At 36.2% G+C, this 26,878-nt stretch overlaps 2 protein-coding genes across 7 annotated transcripts; one reads left to right on the top strand and one right to left on the bottom strand.

The window, feature by feature from the left end:
• Nucleotides 1-4,910: 4,910 nt before the first annotated feature.
• SR34 (RNA-binding (RRM/RBD/RNP motifs) family protein) lies at nucleotides 4,911-10,030 on the bottom strand. 6 transcript variants are annotated; one of them, XR_015211349.1, is made up of 15 exons: nucleotides 9,896-10,030; nucleotides 9,704-9,809; nucleotides 9,561-9,626; nucleotides 9,408-9,482; nucleotides 9,201-9,321; nucleotides 9,054-9,100; nucleotides 8,597-8,654; nucleotides 7,806-7,855; nucleotides 7,657-7,713; nucleotides 7,237-7,355; nucleotides 6,999-7,097; nucleotides 6,145-6,230; nucleotides 5,511-5,544; nucleotides 5,307-5,429; nucleotides 4,911-5,205 (listed from the first exon to the last, which is right to left on the bottom strand). XR_015211349.1 is itself a non-coding variant. In XM_086589489.1 (14 exons), the coding sequence occupies exons 2-14, from the start codon at nucleotides 9,797-9,799 to the stop codon at nucleotides 5,191-5,193; spliced, it is 960 nt and encodes a 319-aa protein (XP_086445615.1). In that variant the 5' UTR covers nucleotides 9,800-9,809; nucleotides 9,896-10,022; the 3' UTR covers nucleotides 4,911-5,190. The 6 variants fall into 6 exon arrangements, 3 of the variants coding, with proteins under 3 accessions (XP_086445615.1, XP_086445616.1, XP_086445617.1); XR_015211348.1 differs by lacking the exon at nucleotides 6,145-6,230 and having other exon boundaries at nucleotides 5,511-5,623; XR_015211347.1 differs by lacking the exon at nucleotides 6,145-6,230 and having other exon boundaries at nucleotides 5,307-5,403.
• Nucleotides 10,031-14,405: 4,375 nt separating this feature from the next.
• On the top strand, nucleotides 14,406-26,670 carry LOC147517077 (ABC transporter B family member 11-like). The gene is made up of 14 exons (XM_086589488.1): nucleotides 14,406-14,697; nucleotides 14,880-14,947; nucleotides 15,244-15,569; nucleotides 16,016-16,070; nucleotides 16,214-16,389; nucleotides 16,512-16,733; nucleotides 16,808-17,046; nucleotides 17,352-17,877; nucleotides 18,099-18,372; nucleotides 18,946-19,796; nucleotides 20,121-20,387; nucleotides 25,398-25,661; nucleotides 25,771-26,064; nucleotides 26,276-26,670. Exons 3-14 carry the CDS (start codon nucleotides 15,288-15,290, stop codon nucleotides 26,624-26,626), a joined length of 3,801 nt encoding a protein of 1,266 aa, XP_086445614.1. The 5' UTR covers nucleotides 14,406-14,697; nucleotides 14,880-14,947; nucleotides 15,244-15,287; the 3' UTR covers nucleotides 26,627-26,670.
• Nucleotides 26,671-26,878: the final 208 nt, after the last annotated feature.

Genomic DNA, 26,878 nt, shown 5'->3' with positions numbered 1-26,878 from the left:
AATCTCTCTAACTGATTAGCTTCATGAGCGTGACTCTCAAAGCGGTTATCATATGCTTTGTGTGAACCAAATGTTTTGTGTGGAACTGTTAACAGAATGTTTTGAACACAGTTTACAGTTTACACATACGCAGTGCGTCAAGGTCCAGTATATCTGGTAATTTTCATAGACCTGGCTGGATAGCTGATATGTGCTAAAAAGCTAAAATTCGTGAACGATTTTGCAATATTAAAATAAGTGTTCACATGAACCTAAAAGGAAAATTATAAAAGTTCAGGCAATAGTACAATGTATGGCGTCACAAATAAGTACGGGCTATTTATTTTTATTTTTTTTTAAAGTATTGATACCTTGTGAAATTGGAAAGTGAGCATGTCACTCAGAGTGAGGAGGAGATCAATGAAAGCCGCTCGCACAGAAAGTACTGAATCCAGAAACAGGTGTCCTAATCTTGGTGGAAGCACTTTTAAGATTTCGTGAGTTTGAGGATTTCCAAGCAAATATATAATTCCATTCAAGGTGGAGAGCCTGATTTCAGTGCATGCATCTTGCGACATGTCATCAACTATTTTTGAGATGGTCTTCGTAATGGCTGAAGAAGAGATGACTTCCCATAATAGATAGAGGAACCTTCAACAGCAACAACTCTCACGTTAGGGCATTCATCTAGAAGTAATTTCTCCAACAAAAAAAATTGTTTGTCCAGCAAGGCATCTTTGACTTCTTCTGTAGCATCTGGATCTTCAAGAGGGAACATGTCTAAGAGCAAATGCAATGCGTTTTTTCTAACATTAGAATTAGCCACCTGAAATTAGAATAAACCAGGTTACATTTTTAGGTTTCAAAGTTGCTACGCTGGTCAATGGGCCTAGTTTGTGTCTCCAACTGAACTATCAACAATGGATATATATCGTTTTAACTGTATATGAACTATATAAATTGACATCCGCATGATTTTGGCAAAAGAAAAGACACTAACTTGTATGAAGAAGTATCTAAGAGCAGATAGCTATGTATACATAAGCAAGATATTACTAAATGCAAGAGTCCAAACAGTAATACAATCGCAGGTTTCATGCGCTACATGACTTTCATTTTGTGGTTTTCAACTACAAAGTCCATTACTAAAATGTGACGCATGAATCTGGTTCTTTCATTCCTCTCCCTGCACTACATGATAACAAAGTTCCTTCAAAATAGACAGAATATCAAATATCTAGTACATTCTCTTAACAACATTGATGACAAGGTAGCCAACTAAGTAAACTATGTGAACTGAATGATGTAATACACTAACAAAAGTTGCAATCACTTTAATCCCAAGTGTCAATCCATGGATGCATAGCGCAAGTTCTACTCGCTATAGTGATTCAAATCGCCCAAGTCAACATATCCACTTATGTAACTTGTTACTGCCAATGACTTGGTTGAAGTTAGGATTCATGTTATGGCAAAACATGGTTGCTGATGGAAATACATAAACATGTTGAAACTACATTATAGAAATAAAGTACATCTCAAGTTCATAGAACAAAGACAAATACCTGGAGTGACCTAAAGATCACAGGTTCACTGAGGCGAAATAGAAGCTTCTTAACACCATCAGTAGTTCGCTGATTCACAAACCCGCCTAAAATTCTCCTTATAGAAGCAGCCAAGGTTTCGGACCTTGCATAAACTGCCCCCTCAACCATACCCTGGAGAAACCATTCTCAATCTCCTCCCTGGACAACCCTTCCCCAACTTTCCAAGCCCGAAAAAGAATATCAGCATATGCCTCCAACATCAACTTCCTCCCGAAAGGAATCTGCGAACGAATCAAAGCCACGCAACCCTTGCAGTAGCAAACCAAGGTGTATTTAAAGAAGATTAGGGAAGATCATTACCTTTGTTTTAGCTAGCTTCAAACTTGAGTATGTTGCTGATAAACACACGCCCTTATCATTTTCGATTCTTTCTTTCTTCACTTTGAAAATTGAGAGAGAGGAAAAGAATTTATCAATGGTGTACCGGCGGGGTGTGGGTTTTTTTTTTCTTGTTATGCTTTTGATTTTTTTTTTGTTAGGTTTGAGAAAGAGTTTTTCATATCATTCTATTTTTTAGTTGTTAATTACTTACTTACCCCTGGCATACATTCAAATAAAGGCGTATGTTTGGTTTTTGTTTTTCATAAGAACTGAAGAGACCGAATAGACTTCTATAAAATTACAAAATAGACCAATTTTAGGGGTATTTAAGTAAAAAATAAAGTAAATATTTCAAAACATGGGTTCTTTCAAAATTTTGCTGACGTTGCTCCCTATGAGCATTCTGGGAGAAAGGGATATTAATACTAGAAATTGGGCTCTAGACACTTTTTTTAGTGTGCTTTTTGTCTAGAGAAAGACCAATATTATCTTTTGATTCTACTCCAATTTTAGCAGCACGTCACTTTTTGGGTGTATTAACTGTTTTTAAAATTTCTTATTTCTCCTTTTTACCCTTTCATTTCTAACTGCCAATTTCTTCAACAAATAAATAATACTAAAATCTAATGTGCCCAGACTGTAGGTGTGTGTGTCAATCGAGGTCACTCATCAGGCAAGGGTGCGTGTGTATTGCTCCAAGATGTACTGCAATCAAATAATACAATTGTCTTATAAAAAAAAACCATTTGTCCTTTCACAATTTCACAATTTGAATTACATCAAACAAAGCTTAAACATGTTATTCAAAATTATCAGAGATGCATTTTAAATTGTTAAAGCTGTATTGAAATTAGTTGTAATCAACATACATTTTTTCCGTTTTTGAAGTTGATGTTTTCCACATTGTTTTGGTCTCTCCAGAAATTTATCTCACTTTTAATTGGAATTTTGTAAATTTCGAATGAATTTTAGTTATTTTGATTAACCCACTACTCTTTTGGTAACTGATTTAGTTCGTAGCTCTTTTTTTGTTGGTAGTTGGCTTCTTTAGTTTGGACTAATAAAAGAGGTCAAAATTGTAAAAGTCAGTCTGAAATTTGAGACAGATGTCAAATTTCAGTTTTTATAGAGGAAAAACAAAAAAAAAAAAATTGCTATTTCCTCTAAACTTAAGAAATTTGCGAATGTGTACCTATACCCAATTTTCTGGATATTAATATAGGTAGGATTGGCGTGGAAAATCTAAAATTATGTTGGGCGGGGATGAAACTCACATAGGCCCATTGGCATGTAGAAAGCCAGAAAGTGAATACTTTTGAATAATTGTCTTTACTTTTATTTTGTCTCACGGGGAAATAAAATCAGTTGCTTTGTCTACATTTTCTATTACAACATTCATAGTTTCATACTTATTGTGCAAAAAGAATTAATGCTTATGACTCAAAGAAATGTATTCGACCAAGTAATTTTTTTCAACAGAGATCTTTCTTCCCAGAAAGTATAAACATTTAACCATCTTCACAACACGTACACGCACGTGCCCATTTACTAGTATTAAATAGTTGAAAAAGGAGGAGAATCGAGTCTAGCACCAAAAGTGAAGACTACTACTACTAAATATGAAGATATATGCACGAGTAGTTTTACTTTAATGAAGCACCAATCGAGCACTTCTATTAGTACTGATAGGGATAGTATGATAACCCCTTGTTAAAACGATGATTTGTGGATGGAAATCGTGATAAGATGTTCCTGAAAATGAACAACTCCTACGGTTCTTCAAATACTATTGTTCAACTTTTTCATGGAATAAATTAAGAACTTGATGATTTATGTATTAAAATTTTGAAATCCATTTCTAATCATGATTCATCTATGAATATGCTCGGATACACGGTTTTCGAAGAATCCGCGGATCCAAGAAGTTAAATGTTTAGCAACCCTCCATGAACAAGTGACATTAACTCAGGATGCATTCTTCAGTATCTCTAGCCACACACTTCTGAATTTCCAGTATGCGCTGTTCCGTGGAATGCACAGATAGCTGCTTGGAAATCTGACTATCCATATATGCCTCCATTGCTCCATCCCGTATGCAATGCGTTTTTCCCTCCTATTATTGCCTGACAGTCTGCATTATAGTTCGTTTCAATTCCCACACCTCCAAAGCCAGCTCCACAGACCACTCCCAAATGATCTATTAGAAATGCTTCCCCGCCCCCAATCCCCAGATTTCCTCTTATGTACCACTCACAAATGATCTATTAGAAATGCTTCCCCGCACGCAATCCCCAGATTTCCTCAGATTTCCTCTTGATGTTCCAACTGTATTGACTTTGATGCATCCTGTAGGGGGCAAGGATCAGTAGCATTCCACATGCTGAGAAATCTTTGGTGACTTGAGCTCCAACTGTAGTTGATGTATTGTAAGTTTGTAACTTCATCTTGAGTTAATTAACGAGTGTTTCTTTGACGACTTAAGAGCAAGTGGGATACCATTCTTAACTCTTAAAATACCAGTGCCATGTTGGCAGTTTTCTAATCATAGGTCATTGGAGTCTTCTTTTAAATGGCTACCAGCCTACTAGGCATGAGACGGCTGCTGCAGCCCAGAAAATTTCTCAACGATAGTTTTGTGGTAGGCCCAGTAGGAATAGTTTTGTGGATCCAACACAAATTGAATTTAGGTGATTAGATAAAAATTCACAAATTTCCGAAAAAAGGATATCCAAACATACGACTAATAAGAAAAGACAAACTCCACCTAGTTCAATCTTCTAACTCCTCGTTGGGGTTAAAAAGGAGGGACTTCAAAAAACTCCACCCAGTCTAATTGCCAAGTCATATAAACCCTTGATAATTACTGTTACTAAGAAATCGTAAATCAAGAGAAAGATTTTAAGCTCTAACCAAGGATCAAAATTTGTTAATAATGCTTATGAAAAACAAAGAGTTTACAGTAATAAAATAAAAATATAAGTGAGACAGAGACGGGTTCCAAGCTTAACAAAATCAAAGTGCTTAACGCAGAAAGCACTGTTTTAACTGTTTTAGTAATGCCACGATGGAACTGCATGCTAACATAATTCACAATCCATGTAGTAGACAAGAGATTACTCTGGGCACAAGTCTAATAAATTTCAACAGAATCCCAATCTGAAATTGACGTTTTAAAATACATAACAGAGTTGACTCCAGTCCAACTGATTAATCTGAAATGTTCACCGGGCAAAACTTGAGATATTAATGATCTCTCAAGTCCAAGGATTCATGAGCATGAGGATCAGTCGGATTTAACCTGTCACAAGAACTTTCAGATGTCAAATTTGAAAAATAGTCTAGTATATGCTTCTGCTAATGCAAAATAAAATAAAATAAATTTAAGGTGAGAATTTATACAGCAGGAGGAGATCGAGACAAGCTTCGGCTTTTGCTCCTGCTGGGGCTCCTTTTCTTTGGGCTCCTGCTTCGGCTAGGGCTCCTTTTCTTTGGGCTCCTGCTCACCCGTTTGTTGCGAGGAGGCTGTATTATTCTCATTCAGCCAAAAAAGTAACAAGCAAAGTGTAACAACCAGTGATATGACTAATCTGTGTATCAACTTACAGAGAGTAATGGAGATCTGGATCTTGATCGTGATCTGCAAAAGTTTCAGAAACAACCCAATTCAATATCCACAACGTTTCCTTAAGACCTTTGATCCAAAAGCCTCGACGCCTCTTCCACGTCAGAATCACCACATTCATAAATGCAAAGGACAAACCATTAACTTTAGCATCGTCTAAAAACAGTAAAAAATACTTTTTTTTTTTTGCTCGGTAAAGAATACTGAAGTTGCAAAAACACTCAAGTTATACAAACAGGATCTTATCCATTAGGTGGTACCTAAGAACCTAGTTACCCCATCACGTGAAGATAAAATCCTCAAAGTGCACAAGGATATATCAAGATCTTAAAGGATGGGGTAAAAATTTCCTTTTGTACCACAATTTCATGTGAATCCAAAGTGCTACTCCTATACGGAGACGGCAATTGAAGAGAATAGTTCCGATATTAGATCTACAGGCGAATGGTGGTGAGCTCCCCAACGTAACTGACTTCCCTCATCCAGCAATGACAGTGCAACCCATTATCTTTTCCCACCCCACTTCAGCTCCAACTAGCATGTGCTATGAATTTCGTGTAAGAATAAGTGTACCATTCAGGTTTTCAGGAGCTGTCCATCCATTAAACAGCATACCTCCACAAAAAAATTATTGCATGCATTTGCACCATAATCCATCAAGTTCCTAATGTGCAATCCCCAAACGCCGCATAAATCCATATCTAGAAAAGAAACAAGGCAACCTTCATAAACACGGAAGAAAAACTGCACAACACGTATGTTCTTTCTCAACAACCCCCTACCATTTTTTGCGGAAGGAACAAATTTATGAAGTGGAGATATAGTGCTAGGAACAAGATTCAAGAACAACGTAGAAAACCATACAATGCCCAAGTTGAAATTCTAGTAGTATTCTACCACTCATTTGACACATGGGTGTGGTCAACAAAATTTTCTGGTCCAAAGAACATGCGAAATCAGTCTCGGTGATTGGTAGAGGTAAGACATGTTTGCAAGGTAGCTGGACATTAGAGTAGCTAGTAAACTTATAATTGATTCTCTCAATCACATTCCTCCACCAAAACCATGTATACAAGAGAACTCATAGCAATTCTTAGACTTTCTACAAAATAGTGTTACTTTGAATTTGAAGACAGAACTTGATGGTCAAACACACTCTGCATTGCCTTTTTTTTCTACGTAAAAAATGATTATTGAGTAAACACACTGCATTGCAGCTTCAGTCTATTGAGTTCAATTTTGCTTGCCTTAGAATACAGAGAACCTAGTAGAAAACAGCTCTGAAGTGTACAAATGAAGAAAAACGAACAGCTAAGTTCATAGACATTGAAAAGAAACGATTAAAACATGTGACATAATTAAAAGCACAAGAAACTCAACCTCGATATTATTTTACATAAACAAACTGAAAAATGCCAATATATTCACAACAAACGAATGCACTTGATGGTGGCAAGAGATACACATACCTCGACAAAGAGCGGGGCTTTGATCGTGAACGAGAAGAAACAGACCTCGATCGAGACCTGGACACTGAACGACGTGAAGATTTTGCTTTTGGAGATTTGCTGCAAAAGAATACATAATTGGTATCACTTCTTGATAAAGTTTCAATTATCAAAAATCCTGTACAGTATAATTTCAAATATTGGTCTAGTTTAAAACACAACCCAAAAAAGAAGAGGAAAAAAAAAAGACAATTCAAACCTCCTGCTCCTGCTGCGACTTGCACTTCTGCTTCTGCTTCTTGAGTAGGAACGACTGTGACTGCGACTGCGACTCCGACTCCTTGATAAGCTCCGCTTTGTATCATTATGTTCCCTTACCTATAGTAGGTACAACGAGAGTAAAGCTTGTGCACACAAAAGCAACAATTTTTTTTTAAAAAAAAGTAAATAAAACAATATACTATTAAGGATAGGGATTCCGAAGGTAGATAATGGTGAATTTCACGATGTAGGATAGTGAGAGGGTTTGTGATGGTGGGATACTTTAACAAGTCAAAGACAAATCACACACAAGTCAAGAACAACCCAGTTCCACTACTTCTACCAAAGTCAAATTACCACGCGCTACTTTGCACAACAAAAAATCACAGACAAGCAATTAATAAACAGACAATTATACCCGTATATAACCCCGAGTAAATGCATTCCGGAATTCTGAGTCATCGAGCTTCTTGATCTGAATAGAAGATAACAAGAATTTCAAGACAACTGAAAAAAACAAATAAGACACATAAAGATATCCCAATCATTGGCTCCCAATCATCTTACTGCATATTTCATGTCATCATAGTTCGTATAGTCCACAATCCCTGTGGTGCCTGCAAAATCACCACAAAATTTATATTGAGAAACCAAAACAAAAAGAATTGATTTACAAGAAATACACTATACAATATATAAGTTGCAAGCTCCAAGTTACAAGTTACAAGTTACAAGTTACAAGTTACAACTACAAGTTACAACTACAAGCTATCCAGAAGCAGCTAAACATTCCTTTAAACAAATTTAACACAGTATACAAAAGGCAACAAATTCAAGATATTACTAAAAACTATCTCATGAAATAATATTCCAGGCAGCAATTAATTGGAAATATCTCAAACCTATTCAAAAGTTCAAAACAAAACAAACAAAAAAAACAGCTTCCAGTGACCGGTGACATAGGCAAGGCACCAAAAAGGAAATTCCTTGATCAGGATAGCCCGATACAGTTACTAAATTTTGCCAACTTCAAGCCAAACTTCGCATATAAGAGCATCATCATAAAAAGACAGGGTAACATCCTATCAGTGTAGAGTGAACCATAACAAAACTAAAAGTTAATTTTGCTTCACTTTTTTTACTTGCCAGCCAAAGAAAGGTTGTTCTTCTGCAATCATACATATTGAAATTTCAAGGGAATATTCATTTTTATTTTTCTCGTCGGCAATAAAATATCAAAAAGATGTTGATATAACTAGATTTTGGAGACATGCATGCACCTTTGGTCTAGTTTATCTCAGGTCCTACAGAATAAGAAAATACTCAAAATGCTAAAACTTTAATAAAAGGTAACTTACCACTACTACCATGAAACACTTGAGAGAAACAAACATCTCCAGCTCGACGCATGTGATCCTAAGAATTTAACAAAGCACAAGATAAATTAGGTGCTATAAGCTAGATATTGAAACATATCATGAAAATGAGATAAAGAACATAACATGTTTGAGTAATTGAGTAGTGGCTAAATACTGTTAACTACTATAAAGTAGATTTTGGAATTATGTTACATGTACACGCCATATTTTGAAATAAAATAGGTGTCGGATACGTATCCTCGTGTCTGCGTCGGACACATATTGTATGTGATTGGCCACAACTTTTTATATTTCACCGTGTCAGACACTTTGTATCCGTGTCGCATATGGACACAATTCTCCGGGTCAATGTAAGTGAAATATTGTGAAATGCAGTAAATTTGTAAAAAAACATAACATGTTTGAGTATTTAGCCAAGAGACTATCATAAGGCTACCTTGAGATCTTGCCATGATGCAGACGAAGGTAATCCCGTAACTGAAACTGCACAGGAAACAACACAAACAGTTTGGTCTGTAATTAATACACATACTAAAGAGAAAGACAAAAGCAATACAAATCATTAATACTACACTCTACACACCGCGATATTCAGAATGTCTGGACACTCCACCACCACGATTACCCCCACCACCATGCCCATTATAGCTACTGCGGCGCTCAGCTGGTGACGGTTGTGGTCGCCCACCATGTGCAAGTTCAACCTACAAAAAAGAAAACATCGTTATATCATCAAACATCACACAACTAACTCAATCTTAAATCATTAAAAAAAAAACTAGTAAATAACCCGTAAACGATGGCCATCAAAATTATATCCATCACGACCACGAATCGCATCTTCAGCATCATTACAATCTTCAAACTATATAACAATCAACAAAACATAAATCATCTTAATTCTTATACCCTACAGAATTTTTCAAAGGGTTAAAAAAGTTACCTCAACAAAAGCATAACCAGGTGGTCTAGGTGGAACCTTGAGATCAATATCAACTATAGGTCCATACTGCAAATTATAATAAACAGTTATCATTAATGAGTAAATGTGGTTGGGTAAAGATTAAATCTTTTTATTATTATTACCTTGTAAAAAAGATCATCAACTTCACGTTCACGAATATCACCAGGGAGATTTCCAACGTAAAGTGTTCGACTCGCTTTGCTACCTTTGTAACTCATATTTATTAACCTGAACAAATCAATTTATCGAAATTACCCCGATATATTTGAAATTTTGGATTGTGAAGAAAAAATAAACTAGGGTTTCTTTTTTACCTGGAAGAAAATACGAGCTGCCTTCTCGAAATGGATTGGAATGAGAGTGGGAGAAAGTTTTTTTTATAGTTAAGTAGTGCACGCACGTTTCACGTGTTAGAGAATTGAGTTTGTGGGCCGAGTTTTGGACAATTTGAGTCTGGCCTGATTGATGCTACCAATTTTAATATCAACTTACAACATCACTAGGTGGTGGTGGTGGTGGTGGTATCACGGTATCACTATCACCTATATATTTGAGGCCGAAATTTGAGGAAAGTATCCTCAAAATTTTACCAATTCTAGGTGGAGGCTAATATCGGTCGCAAATTTGTATGTAGGGTCTACCCCGCACGCCATTGGTAATGTCGCGCGACATTACCACTATCCACTACCAAAACATTACTAATTTTAACATTGGCAAAAGATGATTGCAAAAACTATATATTTCTGGACCGTTAGATATTTTTTCAAAAGTAGACAACAATTTTTATCTAAGTTAGAGGATATAAAACGAGTTAAATTTCTGTAGAGATATTCTTTATGGTTAGTAGATCATATGCACAAAATATTATGTTTTAAATCATTTTGTATGTGAAGTTGTGGGTTATTTTAGATTTGGTACTTATTTAAGATCATTTTAGGAACCGGGCTTATTACTCATGGAATGTAAACTAATAGTTTGTTCCCTAGTTTTTACAGCAATTTTACTGGTCAATTTTTCAATCCAGTTACCATATTTATATATGGTTTTGGGATCCATATTAGGAATCGTTCATTTATTCATTTTGTCTTGTGTGTCGAGATCATACTCGATTAATTTTGTGTTATTTATTGAACTCATATCATCATTTAATGATTGTGCCATTGGGGGTTGAGGTATTAGTGCAATAACATATATAGTAGGTATAGTATAATGAATTATAATCATACCAAACATCATTAAAACTATTTATGATGCAATCATAGATATATTGTCTTCTTCTCCAAATATTATAAACAATCAAATTAAAATTAAGTCTTCAGTGTTTATAAAGTAAAACCACGTCTGTCAACGCCTTACGGGTGCAAACAGCCTAAACGCATACCTTGCTAAACAGCGCTGCATAATCCCTACGCGACTTGGGTGATGTCCCAGAGTTACTCGTATAAACGTAAAGAAATAAAAATGACATATTGCTTATGCAAATAGTCAATAATTAAATTAAATAATCCTAACTTCATCTCTAACAAGATACTATTCATATATAATGGTATCTATCATGACTATGCGACACTTATACAAAACAATTTCAAAACCTAATGTTTTAAAGACGAGTGACAAAAACTTGGGGTTATGCAATCTAAATTTGGAATTTTGGCAAAAACTTGCAAATTATGGCATGTGGAGACAATTGGTACTATTATAAGAGTATGTATCGTATTGCACAATATGATAATCGGAGTTAAAAATAAAAATTATGAAATGAAGATGTACATTCCTTATCAAAAAGGACAACCACAGATCCCACCTACTCGAGAACACTACATTGATGGGACTCTACGAGTTCAATCAAATATTATACGTGATAGACTTAAAAGCGACATTGTCGAGCATCTATGAAGCATTAAGGGTGACCGACATTGAGTCAATTGTTATAATTTAATTTAATTTCGTAGATGTATGTTTATTCTTAATCATCAATAAACGATGTTAATCAATTAATCTTTTATTATATATATCGGGCTCGCTACGTCGACATACTAAATTGACATACGCATTCTAAAAGCATATTTGCATATTGAACTAAGGGCTAATTTTTGGTAGAAATGACTTACCTACTATGGATAGTATCTCCACAAAAAATCACCTCAATCGGATATGTCTAGTCTTGTCAAAAGAGTGTTAAAATTCCGGACCGTTAGATAAATTTATAATTTGAACTCAATTTTTGGTAGGGTTTGAAATGTTCAAAGGAGCTGATTTTTTGTGGAGATGATATCCATGTTGTAGAGATCACGTCCCAAGAAAATCAATTTATAGTTCATTATGTAGATATGTAGGATTGCATATGTCAATTTTGTATGTCGACGAGCGAGATATATATATATATATATATATATATATATATATATATATATATATATATATATATATATATATATATATATATATATATATGTTTATAAAAAGTAGCTACTTAAGTTAACTTAAAAATAAGTATGTAAGTAAAACTTCACCTAGAAAATGAATTCAACCTTAATATTTTGTAGTTATAAAGCACTCACCATAAAGATTATCTCCACAAAATGTCAACGCATTTGAAAACCTCTAATATAGATAAAAATTGTTGTTATTTATTTTTTAAATCTAATGGTCCATAAATGTCGAGTTTTTGCAATCATTTTTTGTCAATGTTAGAGGTTTCCAAATGAGCGAAAATTATGTGAAAATGATCTTAATGTCAAGTATATCATATCCACAAAAAATTAGAGCTGAATTCATTTTATAGGTGAAATTTTATTTACGTATTTATTTTAAGTTAACTTAAGTAGATATTTTTTAGAGAATTACTGTATTAATGCTACTTTCAATTTTTCTATTTGTTTTTAGTGATAAGAGTGCTCTCTTTTCTCCCCCCTGTAATATAATTTCCAAATATAAATAAAAGTTTCGTTTGTTTATCAAGTGTTATTGTTGCCGACTGATCACTTATGCATTAATCATGTATTTTACATGATCTCTTATTTTATTTGATCACTTCCGCATTAATCAGGTGTTTTACTTGATCTTTCATTTTCTTTGGTATCAGAACAGCTTAAATTGAGGTTAGTGCATTAACTACGAGAAAAATATTTTATAATTATATTTAATTATTTTATTTTCTAAGAAAATATGTAAGTAAGGGATAACCCTAGTATGATTAAGGAAAAAAACACGAGGGTTATTTTTTAGGACTACTTGCTAAAGGTTCGGTTTTCCGACCACAAGACTGTCCGCCTGGATCCTACAATACTATCAACTCTTCATTTCCAATATTATATATTAGCTAAATAATAACCCATATTGTAGCTATGATGATTTATATAAAAATAACACAGGTGGGGGAGTACCATTGATCATGTGCTCAAACACTGGTGAGTTGTCCAACACGTTGATGTCATTGTGTGACCCTGACATCCCAAAAAAATAATATCATATCCACACAAGAATAACAACTGGTTTTCCAGAACGACCACTGTAAACACCTTGCCATCCAATTAGACAAGTATACCATCCCCAATGCATGCAATCAATGTTTTCCAACATACCAAACCATCCACATACGTTCGGCATATTGTGCAAGCAAGCGTTATGTGTCTGCAATGTTTGGCCTTCGCAATTAGATTGAACCATACAATTTGATAATTGCATCACATAAATGTCTCAACACTTGGTTTTCAGATTGCTCAGAAATATATAATTGATCGTCAATATGATCAGCCACCATACCATAACAAAGAATACCTAAAGCTGCAACCACCTTGATCAAAGGATCTATCTCAGGTATACCAGCATTGTTAATTTTAGACTGAAAGTACTTAAAATGAGTATGAGAAGATCGTTGAAAATGTGAAGGAATAAATATTTTTTCATACGAAAACACTGTTTGAAATTCTCTTTCGGAAAAATAAGACGATCGACGAAGTAGTTGATTTTCAAGATTTCCAAAGTCAAAGCATAGTTTTTATGCTTCACTTTTCGACTCCTATTTGAACCACCATGTGGTGCCTTCAATTCAAAGCATGCACTTGTGTTTGTGCAAGTACAACCAAACTATGCTTGATAAGGGAATGACGTTAACAAATTCCTCATCAAGACTATCTACCAAGTCTTCAGCCAGAGAAAATGAAGAAAAAGACGAAAATGAAGACGAATACAAAGATGAAAGTTGAAGGGGAAAAAACTCATACACTTCATGATCTATTTTTTGGCAATATGCGTGTGTTGTTTGTTGATGATTGATGTAAAATGGTTAAGTTGTTTGAGTAAAATATTTGAGTTGAGTATATGTAAAATAAATAAAGAAATAAGTGTAGATATATGGATATAGAATTCCGGCCTTTTTTTGCCATTTTTTTTTCTAGTGGAGCACGCGACAGTGACAATATCGCGTGACGTTAGTAGTGGCGCAGTGGGTTTTGGTCAAAATAAAAAAAAAGTTCGGGCGACATTAAAAGTAGTGCGCAACAGTACCACTGGCGTATTGCATCCGCATCCGAAACCACAAATTTGCATTTACAAATACAACAAATTTGCATTTACAAATACAACTAGACAAGTGATACGTCCACATTTACTTCTAGCTAGAGATGATTTTTTGCGAAATTCTGAATTATGGAGGCAAATGTGCTACTGATACTTCCACATAGAGATGTTCTTATTTTTGGGAAAGTTGATATTATCCTGATCAAAGCGCACATGCAAAATCATTGGACGCTTTTGTAACAGAATTTGCAATGAAGACAATATAATAAAGACCAACCAAACTTTGGAATTAGCGAAATATGCTACTATTCCTCAAATGATACTAGGGTCAAGCGTGGGCTAGCTGTGAAAGGTCACTTAACAATTTTAAACACCCGTGGATTTAACACTACATTTGTAAAGTCCGCTCTTTCTAAAGAGGTTGAAAATCTTGGTTTAATATGAGGAGACAGAGAGGAGAGCTGAAACTTAAAAGATGTTATATCGTTGGTATATATAATCTTGCCGCTGGACTTGTGTATATACATTCTTAAATTTTGCAGCTGAGAATTGCGAAGTTCGAAAACTGAGTTTCCACCAACTTCTGATCGACATTGTATGTAGTCATCGACCTACTTTAGAAACAGTACTTTCGATATGCAGCATGTTTTCTTTTAGTTGTCAGTGACGCTTAGCTAATGAAAGTTGCATTAATGTTGGCTTCTCAGTTTTTCAATACTGTTTATCCATTTAAAATTTATACGTTTGGCTTTTCGGCTACCACTTACTGAAACGCAGGCTCAGGAGGCTAAGCTGTGACTAGGGAAAACAACCTTTTTTTTTGACAAAAAATCTTCAAAAGGCCGGTTAGTACTTTTTCGCTCCCCCCCCTATCAATTGTTATACCATTTACTCGTTCAATCTTTGGTTGGATTCCTGTTATTTTGAATGTTATTGTTTTTTGCAAGTAGAACCATGAAACATGACCCGATGTTGTTCCCACCTGGCCACCTAAGTGGTCTTGTCGCCTCCACAGGGCAGAAGATCTAGATACTCGCTTGTTTATCGATGACATGTCATTTCAAATTAGCTATTGTGTATTTCATTCTACATTTCCATTGCCTTATAAAAATATTAACCAACAGTTATGCACAATGTTTAGGGAGGGGGAGCAAATCTTATAGAATAATTACCAAGGTTATGTAAATGCACAATTCATCTCCAATGAAGGGGGACGGGTACTGGGGAAAGACACACGATGGAAAAGACCCTGATAAGAAAAAAGGAGGAAAGAGCAGTAATAGCATTCCTCTATACAGAATGTTCTCCTTTGCAGACCCAATTGATATTTTCCTGATGAGCCTGGGTGCAATTGGTGCACTTGTAAATGGACTTTCCGTGTCCGCTACAATATATATCTTCGGAGAGCTAGTTGACACTTTTGGAGCAACTTCGCATAGCAACAATGTGGTTCACGAAGTATCAAAGGTATATAAATCTTATAAATAGATATACTCATTGATTGCACTGTTCTTCTTCTTCTTATGCATGTCCTCAATCTTGTGTGAGCCCTCTAGCTATGCAAGTGAAACACAAATGGAGAACTTTATGCGCACTAGCTAATCTATATATATATGACTATTCAAATAGTTTGCTTAAAGTCGTGTGCTATTCAACTGGATGAAAGCTCACAATCCGATTTCCATACTATTGCAAGTGGGCTCCTTAATGAAGTGGATTTGAGTATTATGTTTAATTTCTCAGTCTTCTCATAGATTCCAGCTGATTAAGTACTGGCATGCACAGACTGATATGCTTTCTATTCAAAATGATGCACAAATATTTGGCAGCCCCATTTCAATGAAAGTTGGTGTGGAACTTTTTATGTATATATTTATTTCCTTTTGTGCAATTGAATTTGTTCATCTGTTCAGATAACTCTGAGATTTGTATACGTGGGAATTGGATCTGCAGTCGCATCATTCTTCCGTAAGAACACAACAACTAAATCATTCTCCTATCAACAATTCTGTACCACAGTTTGGTGTAAACCTTAATGTACAAAACAGAAGTGGCCGGAGACTGAGAATTGAGATCGAGGAAACTGATACATTATTTTATTTTCCGTCCAGAGATGTCTTGCTGGATGATAACAGGGGAAAGACAATCTGCGAGAATAAGGTATTTGTACTTGAAAGGTGTACTAAGGCAAGATATCACATTCTTCGATATGGAGACAGACATGGGAGAAGTAGTAGGGAGGATGTCAGGCGACCTTGTTCTAATTCAGGATGCCATGGGTGAGAAGGTACTAATGTTCAATGCATATTTAGCCATCAGAAGGACATTCTAGACTTTTTGAATCTGTGTCTTAACTGATTCTTAGGAGTTATTTCTGAGCTTTTATCTGATTTAATCCTAACAACACAGGTTGGCAAGTCTATTCAGCTTATATCAGCATTTGTAGGAGGCTTTGTCGTAGCATTTATTCGTGGTTGGCTTCTTGTACTTGTTCTGATATCTACCGTTCCACTTCTTATCCTTTCTGGTGCAATCATGTCTATGGTTGTATCCAATATGGCCACCCGCGAACAAGCAGCATACTCGGAAGCAGCGGCCCTTGTAGAACAGATAATATGCTCAATAAAAACGGTACAGAGCATGCATAGTTTAGTTTTCAGGTTCAAGCTAGTAAAGGAACTTTTACTAACATCATCTCTGCACAGGTTGTATCATTTACTGGGGAAAGAGAAGCCATAAATCGATACGACATATCTTTAAATAGATCTTTTGAATCTAGTGTTCAAGAGGGGTTGGCTGCAGGATTAGGTATCGGCATTGTTACTTTCATCATATTCTGCATCTTCGGGATGGCTGCACGGTTTGGCTCCATGATGATAATTGAAAAAGGTTATTCCGGTGGAGACGTGATTAATGTTATCTTTGCTATTGTAACCTGCTCCATGTAAGTACCGGTATCTACTCTGTGTTAAAGTTCTGGGGAAGTATAGCTAAGTGTTACATAAAACTACAGATAAGGAAAAGAGTCACAGCTAAGTGATTAATGTCATGGAAAGATTTTTGTCTAAATAAAACTAAGATAGGGTCCCTTCGTATTTGTTTTCACTGAAAAAGTTTATGAAACGAACGCTCAAGCATGATTTCAAGAAATTGACAAAACAAACACTCAGTTTATGATTTCAGATTTTAGTTGATATTATAATCTCGTAACACATAAACGATTCGGTTGCATGATTCATTCTTCTTTAGGTCTCTAGGGGAAGTATCTCCTTGCGTGAAGGCATTTGCAGCTGGAAAGGCTGCAACATTCAATATGTTTGAGACCATTAACAGAAAGCCAGACATAGATTCATTTAACGCTGGTGGGCTTAAGTTGGATGATATTTGTGGAGATATTGAATTAAGAGATATTTATTTTAGATATCCAACTAGACCACACGAGCAAATATTGGCTGGATTTTCCTTGGCCATACCCAATGGCACAACTGCAGCCTTTGTTGGAGAGAGTGGAAGTGGTAAGTCAACAGTGATCAGTCTGATAGAAAGATTTTATGACCCGCAATCTGGTGAAATTCTTATAGATGGAATTAATCTCAAAGAGTTCCAGCTGAGATGGATAAGGACGAAAATTGGACTTGTCAGTCAGGAACCTGTCTTATTTGCTTCTAGCATTAAAGATAACATAGCATATGGCAAAGAGAATCCGACTATTGAAGAAATTAAGGCTGCTGCGACGCTTGCGAATGCTGCCATGTTCATAGACAAGTTACCTCAGGTTCTTATTTTAGACTACTGTTACTTCAACGTCGTAGAATTCTCATTGAACCTATTCTCATTGATTGATACATCTTTTTAAATTGTTAAAAGCAACTCTGAGTTTAACTAAAATGTGTCTTGGGCATCATAGAATCCCATGGAAATGTTAGTTTTCATCTTCATTCTTTAGATATTTTTTTGGAAGGTCATCTAAAAGTACAATTACAACCTGTACTGAAGGGACTTGAAACAATGGTTGGTGATTTTGGAACTCAGCTGTCTGGGGGGCAGAAACAGCGAGTTGCCATAGCAAGAGCAATTCTTCGTAATCCAAGAATTTTACTCCTGGATGAAGCAACAAGTGCACTTGATGCAGAGTCAGAGCGGAGCGTTCAAGAGGCATTGGACAGGTTCATGACTGACAGAACCACAATTGTTGTTGCCCATCGCTTGAGTACAGTAAGGAATTCTGATCTGGTTGCTGTTATTCATCGAGGCAAGGTTGTTGAAAAAGGTGTGATCTTCTTGCATAGGCTTAATTATAGCGTTTGTGTAACAGATATTTTTCTGTATTTTCACATTTATACCGATACTTAGCTTGAAGCTTAATTGTCCAAAGTTTTTTTTGTTGAAACAGGTATGGCCCTCTTAACCAAAAGCACTTCAGCGTTCTAAACGGATATAATCTAGGGACCGCTTGGAAGCGGTCTTGAACTCACACATATAACATGTGCGAATTGAGTGTTTACACAATAATCTGTCTATTGACTGTGTCCTGTTTCACCTATTTGCTGATTAACCTTTAGATAGGAAACCTTTCGTGAGGGCATGTTAATCAGTCCTATCACATGCCTGTATGCTTGTCCTATATTTTAAGAAATGAGATTGTATATAATTTGTATCTCATCCCAGACTAAATCATTATCAGATTTGAGCATCTTGATATCACACTACTTAAAGTACATATATGTTATTAAGAACAACCTTTAAATTTGTTGAATCTATAATACATTGGTTGAACCGATTTAATGCAGCTGATTTGTCATGAAAAAGAAATTGGAAATTCATTACATGTCACTCTCATCAGGTTCACATTCTGAACTAGTAGATTTAAATGGAGCATACCGTCAGCTTATAAGCTTGCAAGAAGAGAAGAAAGAGTCAGAAATGGAAACACAAGCTGACCAAGCGAAGGCAGGATGCATATTAAGTTCTCAAAGAAGATCATCCTCTTGTGTATCAGTTGGAGAATCCCCAAGCCATCAATCATTTTCTGACTTGTTAAATCTACATTCGGTAGTCAAAACTGAAGAAGCTGAACAGATAGAACTTAACACTACCGAAGCATCAGAAAACACATATGAAGTTCCTCTTCATCGTCTCTTTCAGATGAACAAACCTGAGCTCCAAATGCTAATTCTTGGGTGTGTTTCCGCAGTTATCAATGGCTCATTACTTCCTATATTTGGAGTGTTCATTTCTAGAATGATTCAGACTTTTTACGAATCAGCAGTAGAGCTTCAGAAGGACTCGAAAGTCTTGATGTGGACATTTGTTTCCCTTGGCTTTGTATCTCTGATGGCTTCAACAGGACGATCATACTTCTTTGCAATCGCAGGCAGCCAGTTAATAAGAAGAATTAGATCGATGACATTTGAGAAGGTGGTGCATATGGAAATAGGATGGTTCGACAGAGCCCAAAACACAAGCAGCGTAATAGGTGCCAGGCTCTCAATGGATGCAGCAACCATCCGTGGTCTGGTTGGAGACGCTTTAGCTCTGATTGTTCAGAACTCCACATCTGTTATACTTTCAGTGGCAATTGCTCTTGAGGCTAACTGGCAGCTGGCTCTAATAGTTGTTGCTTTGCTACCTCTGTTAGGCTTTAATTCATGGGCCTATGTGAAATACACAAAGGGATTCAGTGCAGATGCGAAGGTACATTTCTTAACTCCTGTGCACTCCATATGAGATGAACACTAAATTACGATACACATTCAAGCAAAGAGAACAAAAGCAGGACTACTGAAGGATCAGTGGATCTACTTTAAAAATATAAACTTTTCCTTGATTAATTTAAGATAAGAAAAAACAACCACCTTCAAGCCTCATTTCTTGTACAACTAAAATTACATTTGAAGTGGCTAGATAATATTAAGTGATAAAAACGACCTTGCACTCTGTAAATCTCTTAGTCCAAGAGACTCCTCTTAATTTTTTTTTATCGCTTTTCATTTATGATTTCAATTTAAATGTATGTAGATGATGTATGAGGAAGCCAGTAAAGTTGCTAATGATGCTGTAAGGAATATAAGAACGGTTTCTTCGTTCTGTGCCGAAGAGAATGTGATAGCCTTATACAGAAACAGATGCCAAGCTCCGAAGGAAGCAGGGATAAAGTTAGGAGTGATTACTGGGCTTGGATTTGGACTCTCCTTTTTTTTCTTATATTCGGGATATGCAATTAGTTTCTATGCTGGGGCTCGGCTCGTTCAGGATGGAAAAACGACTTTTCCGGAGGTTTTCCGTGTGAGTATGCAGTTTATGAGTTAAAGCTATTAAGACATCTCTTTGCTAAATATTCCTAATCTTCAAGTGACACATTCAACTTTGCATGCCTAGTACAATATTATGTGCCAGTAGAACTATGCCTTAATGATAAATATAAGCCTGCTACCAGATAAAATGATCGTTTTCTCCCACTTGTGTGTTTTGGTTTCAATAACATTATGGCACTGAAAATAGAGAAAGAAGGGACTGATAATAATGTAGATCTTACTGGCGGAAGCTTTAGTTTAATAGATTCTACACTTTAATTGAAACACAATTAAAAGACGACCTAAAAATCACCTTTTTATTGAATCTCTCAATCATAAATCACACACATAAACACAACTATTGAAACCTTAACTACAAACCCGTTATTTAAAGTAAACCTAGAAAGCATAAACCAATAGGAACACGACATGTGTCAAACTAACTAATAGACTCGAACCATGGGCTTGGACTCAACTAAGGGGCTCATGCCCATAACATGTAGAGGGAACATAGACGCACACCTATGACACTGACAGACTCGACTAATGTTCTACATCACTTTCCCCAACCGAAAAAAATTCGTCATCGAATTTCTAATCAACAAAAACTTCAGGTAAAGAGAACCACGTCCACAAGCTTTAGAAAATCGGCCAATACCCCAGCTGAAAGGAATCCGACCATGAATTTTTTCTTTGTAGCAGCTTTCCTGGCTTAAAATCAGTAACCCACAACATGCTCTTGCACACAGATTATGAAAACAATAACCAGAAGATGCACCAAAAAATTTCGGTACTAATGGCTCGTCTTGAAAGCTTGTAACTTCACCAACATATGTGACTTTCTTTAAGAAAATCCAAATCTGCAATCGTGCTTTTTTGAAAAACAAATCACTTCGTTTGTCAAAGTGAGTCACAAATTTTTTCCAAATCAGATCTTCGTACTTATAAAAAAGAGACTCATCTTCATACTTATCAAAGATTGGTGGAGCGCCCAATAGGGGGGCTTCAACACCTGCCAGTAGCCGAGCGGCGCCATCATTGAGAGGAGGTTCCCTGTTGGTGTTATCTTTCATGCCAACTCTGTTCTCTCCGTTGTTTTCTAGATCTGTAGGCGCAAAAGGGTTTAGAAGAGGGATTGAACCATCAACCTGAGATGCATCATTAGTAGTAGTCACTGAACCATTATTCTGTGGTGGTGGAGGTGGTTGTTGCACCTCTCTTTGGATTGGAAACTTTGCTTCCATCAAGTTCTGAAACATCTGTATCATGTTTTTTTCTAAACGAGACATGTGAGTATCCATGGATGGAGGACGACCTCGAGTTGCTTTGTTATTCACCATAATAACACAAAAAAAATTTGACTTTTCAAGAAAAAAAATCGCCGTGAACAGACCTGGGTGAACAGGTACTCGATGAATAGTACCCGATGAACAGTGTTTTCGGTGAACAATACCGTGAATAGTAATATCTAGAATTAATCTGCTCCGATACCAAATAATATAGATCTTACTGGCGGAAGCTTTAGTTTAATTGAATCTACATTTTAATTGAAACACAATTAAAAGATGACATAAAAATCACTCTTTTATTGAATCTCTCAATCACAAATCACACACATAAACACAACTACTAAAACCCTAACTATAAACCCATTATTTAAAGTAAACCTAGAAAACATAAATCAATAGGAACATGACATGTGTCCAACTAACTTGTTGAATTCTGTGTTAGTGGTGATACTAGGAGAATTGTGACATTGATATATTAAAGACACCAAGAAGAAGACCAAAGAAGACTAGAGATTGATTAGGGTTAAAAAGTTCTTAAGTTGAGAGATTGTTATCTACCCAGAGTTACATACTTATATTAAACTAAAACATGATAATAAAAACTACTAGATATAGATGTCTACACTTATAGAAACGTGGGACTTTCCATATTGGACATATGCTAATACTGACATATTCTAATACTGATATATTCTAACACTCCCCCTCAAGCTGTAATTACGCAAACTATGCAAATTACAGATTGGATTACAAAAAAACAAACTATAAGAATACTGCTCCCCCTTTCGCATAGAACTGTCTTTAGTTGAAGAATTAGAACAACTGTTGAGACGTTCTGGAAGTGAAACTGTCGGTGTAGGCAATGACCTAACTTGAATACTGAAGGTGTACCACAGTCACAAACTAAAACCATAACAAAACCATAACACCGGTTTGATGGCGCGCTACTTGGCTGCTACTCACTTCATTCGTTGTTATGGCTTTCATAATCTAAATTGCAAACGATAACACTGATTTGATGTGCGCTTCTTGGCTGCTACTATCAATATCATTGTTAAAGTCAACAAAATACTATTATGGGTACTCTTGAATACTGAATATTGGTGCAGTTTAGGCATGACTGTTACCTGAAACATACGTGCAAAGGCTTGACTGCTACCTGAATACTGAAGACTGCAGTTTAGGCTTGATTGCTACCTGAAACATACTTGCAGTGGAGGCTTGACTGCTACCTGAAACATACTTGCAGTTGAGGCTTGATTGCTACCTGAATCATATTTGCAGTTGAGGCTTGACTGCTACCTGAAAGACTGAATAGGGGATATGCTTTGTCATGAAGAGTTCGTCAAGGCATGCTGGAATATGGAGACATGAGTACTATTTCTCATACATCTCCATATTCTCCTTCCCATATATACTACTGAATGTCTTTATATCTCCCTATTCCCCCTCTCAAGTTGGAATATACAAGGCTGAGTAGGAACATACAAAGACTTGTCTATTCCGACTTGAACTTGAAACAGAGAAAACCAAATACCAATTTATACAACCAACCAATGCCCACTTCAAAAAACAATACTTCATATTCCAATACACAAAAAATTCTAACAGAACATGCATCAAACAATACTCACGATATAGGGTGGAGGGTGGGTCGCGCCTTTTTATGACTGTGAACTTCTGGAACAATGGAAAATGGAAAGAATAATTCTTTGTGAGATAGAGGTCATGTGCCCCTATAATACTTCAAACAAACAACTTGATCATGTTCTAGAAACTGAGACAGAAGACGGCATCAATACCAATTGCGCAGAAGCTAGAAACCCAAACATCCATAATGGCATACAAACAATACTACCCCTCCAATCCTGGATGAGTGTAAACTACCTTCCAAAGGCTTGATACAAAAATCTCGAAAACTGATGAGTGGAAGCTAGAGCTGGCGTCATAAGCATATTGAGCGCGACCCCGCCTAACCGCCTAGAAGTTGAGTCAAGCAAGAGCGCACCCCGCGCCCATCTCAGGCAATTCCAGAGCGCGCCCCGCGCCCTCTTCTCTGAATACAATAGGAACAATACTGAAAACAAAGCGTGCGCGCCTGTCCAATACTAACTTCAAAGATTCCGGAATACAGAGAGGTTATGCCCCTCTTATCAATACTAAGACAAAGAGATTGTGGAAGACATAGATTGCGGAAGTGAAACAATACTAAGAAACCAATACTGAGAAATTTTGGATCTCTCTCCTAGCATTCTTCAAACAAACTTTAAACACTAGCGGAATCTTGAAAACTTACTTTAACATGACGATAAACAGTACCGTGAACAGTGTCAGTGAATAGTAACCGTGAACAGTAAACCTGCCAGAGAAAAAATTGAAACTTGAATTGAGATATAAGAATTTCTTCTTGTGAGAAATCCTTCTTCTTCTTGAAATTTGACTTGAATACTATATTGAAAATTAAAACAAACTGATTTTGATTTTTTTCTTGGTGAGGGTTTTCTCTCCTAACATACCACTGAACCTCGCTCCGATACCATGTTGAATTCTGTGTTAGTGGTGATATTAGGAGAGTTGTGACACTGATATATTAGAGACACCAAGAATAAGACCAAAGAAGACTAGAGATTGATTAGGGTTAAAAAATTCTTAAGTTGAGAGACTGTTCTCTACCCAGAGTTACATACTTATATTAAACTAAAACATGATAATAGAAACTACTAGATATAGATGTCCACACTTATAGAAACGTGGGACTTTCCATATTGGACATATGCTAATACTGACATATTCTAATACTGATATATTCTAACATAACTAATGGACTCGAACCATGGGCTTGGACTCAACTAAGGGGCTCACGCCCATAACATGTAGAGGGAACATAGGCGCACACCTATGACACTGACAAACTCGACTAATGTTCTACATTAGATAAAGTATACTTGAATTTTTCCAATTAATACGTTCTTTATGAATTATGACAAACTATGCACATATTGTATCAGTAAGGAAATTCATAAAAGGAGACAGGAAAATGGGAGGTGAAAAGATGAATAGGTTCTTGGAGTATTCCAAGACTTAAAGTTACTGAATCTAAGAATTGCTCATTTACTCCAAAATTTACAAGTGGTTATATAGGCTTGGGTTTTGTAGTATGTTGAAGTTAGAGTACATGGATGAAGATATTGTCCCACTTGACCACCCTGTTGAGAGCAAGTTAAGGTATGGGGTTTAGCTTAGACTCGGTGCTAGTTTGAGTTTAGATCCACGCTTGTAAGTTATATCCCATCTTTGATGAATTTCTCCTTGTCCACTGGTACTAAATTTTGATCCGCATAACCCAATGTGCAAATACAGGGTTAATTACCTTAAAAAAAATCATTTGAGGTCTGACTATGGGGACTGAAGAACCTTGATTGGAGGAAAGAAAGCTGGGATTGTGGCTCTACTCCATCATTTTCTTTTATCTTTGAGAAACGTTTCGCCGAGTTATGTATTCTTCTTAAGTTGTTTGTAGTAATGTTATTATTACACCTTACGTGAAGTTATTCTCGTGTGCTTGAACATATTTCTATGTCATGCGTCAAGATATAAAATAATTCTGTTCTCTTGAAAGCTTTTATTGAAATTGTGGATTAGAAGCATTTTTCTGCACCAATAGATTGCGCTTTATTAGTTAAGAATGCATTGTTTATGGTATATTTTTGCAGGTTTTCTTTGCTATCGTTATGGCTGCGATGGCAGTTTCTCACGCAAGCACAGTTGCACCTGATGCCACCAAAGCAAAAGTTTGTACTGCATCTGTATTTGCAATTCTTGATAGGAAATCAGAGATAGATTCACGTGTCACCACTGGAATGACACTAGAAAATGTGAAGGGAGACATCGAGTTTCGTCGTGTCAGCTTCACGTACCAAACAAGGCCTAGTGTTAAGATTTTCCACGAACTTGATCTGGCAGTTCAATCTGGTAAGGTAATCCAATTAGTTTCACGAAGCCAAATGATCTTGTGAGTGAAAATTCCATGTCCCAGTACTATTATACACTGAAGTGGTCAACTTACATTTCCCACATTTCTCCTAGATGGTGGCATTGGTTGGACAAAGTGGCTGTGGGAAATCAACTGTCATTTCTCTGTTGCAAAGATTTTATGATGCAAGTTCTGGTCAAATTCTATTGGACGGAACAGACATAAAAAAGTTCCAGCTAAGGTGGTTAAGGCAGCAGATGGGTCTAGTTAGCCAAGAGCCTTTATTATTCAATGATACAATTAGAGCCAACATTGCTTATGGAAAGCAGGGAGAAGCAACAGAGTCGGAGATTATAGCTGCAGCTGAGGCAGCAAATGCCCACAGGTTCATAAGTGCAATGAAGCAGGTTGGAACATATTAACTTTTAGATTTTATTTTCAAAAAGTCACTCAAACACTCAGAAAAACAGAATATGTGTTTGATCATGCACTGAACAACCCTAGTTAACTGTTGTTCATTCAAATACTAGAATATACTTAGGCATTTGTGTCGAACTGCAGTAACTTCTATGTCATCTTTGACATACTTTTACTTTCTTTCAATTGTGATATATGCAGGGGTACGACACACTAGTAGGCGAGCGGGGAGTCCAATTGTCGGGTGGACAAAAGCAACGAGTGGCAATTGCGCGTGCTATAGTGAAGGCACCAAAGATTTTACTTCTCGATGAGGCAACAAGTGCACTCGATGCTGAATCTGAGCGAGTGGTGCAATGTGCCTTGGATCAAGTCATGATAGACAGGACTACAATTGTGGTCGCTCACCGATTATCCTCAATTAGGAGTGCCAACTTTATCGCAGTCATAAAAAATGGGGTTGTTATAGAGCAAGGAAGACATGAGAATTTAATTAGTATAAAGGATGGTTGCTATGCATCCTTGGCAGCAGTTCATCTCAAAGCATGTTAATGTATGCAAATTGTACAATGATTTTTTGCTGTTTGTCGTAGAAATATGTGTTGTCTTAAAGTAACAAATAACAACCATCAAAAGCAATTAACCCTTGCAATGATAACATGATCAATCTAGTCCACAGGTACAATAATAAGAAATTAAAAACTCAATTCAGGCTAAAAATATTCAGGTCCAACGGAGGCTTAAATTATGAGAATAAAATGAACTTATTTCAGCCTTCAAAAAAACAACAACAAGGAAATCTTG

This window comes from Coptis chinensis, chromosome 2 (genome assembly GCF_015680905.1).
Source record: "Coptis chinensis isolate HL-2020 chromosome 2, ASM1568090v1, whole genome shotgun sequence".
In the NCBI taxonomy this organism is placed as follows: domain Eukaryota; kingdom Viridiplantae; phylum Streptophyta; class Magnoliopsida; order Ranunculales; family Ranunculaceae; genus Coptis; species Coptis chinensis.
This window is presented reverse-complemented; position numbering and strand designations above follow the sequence as displayed.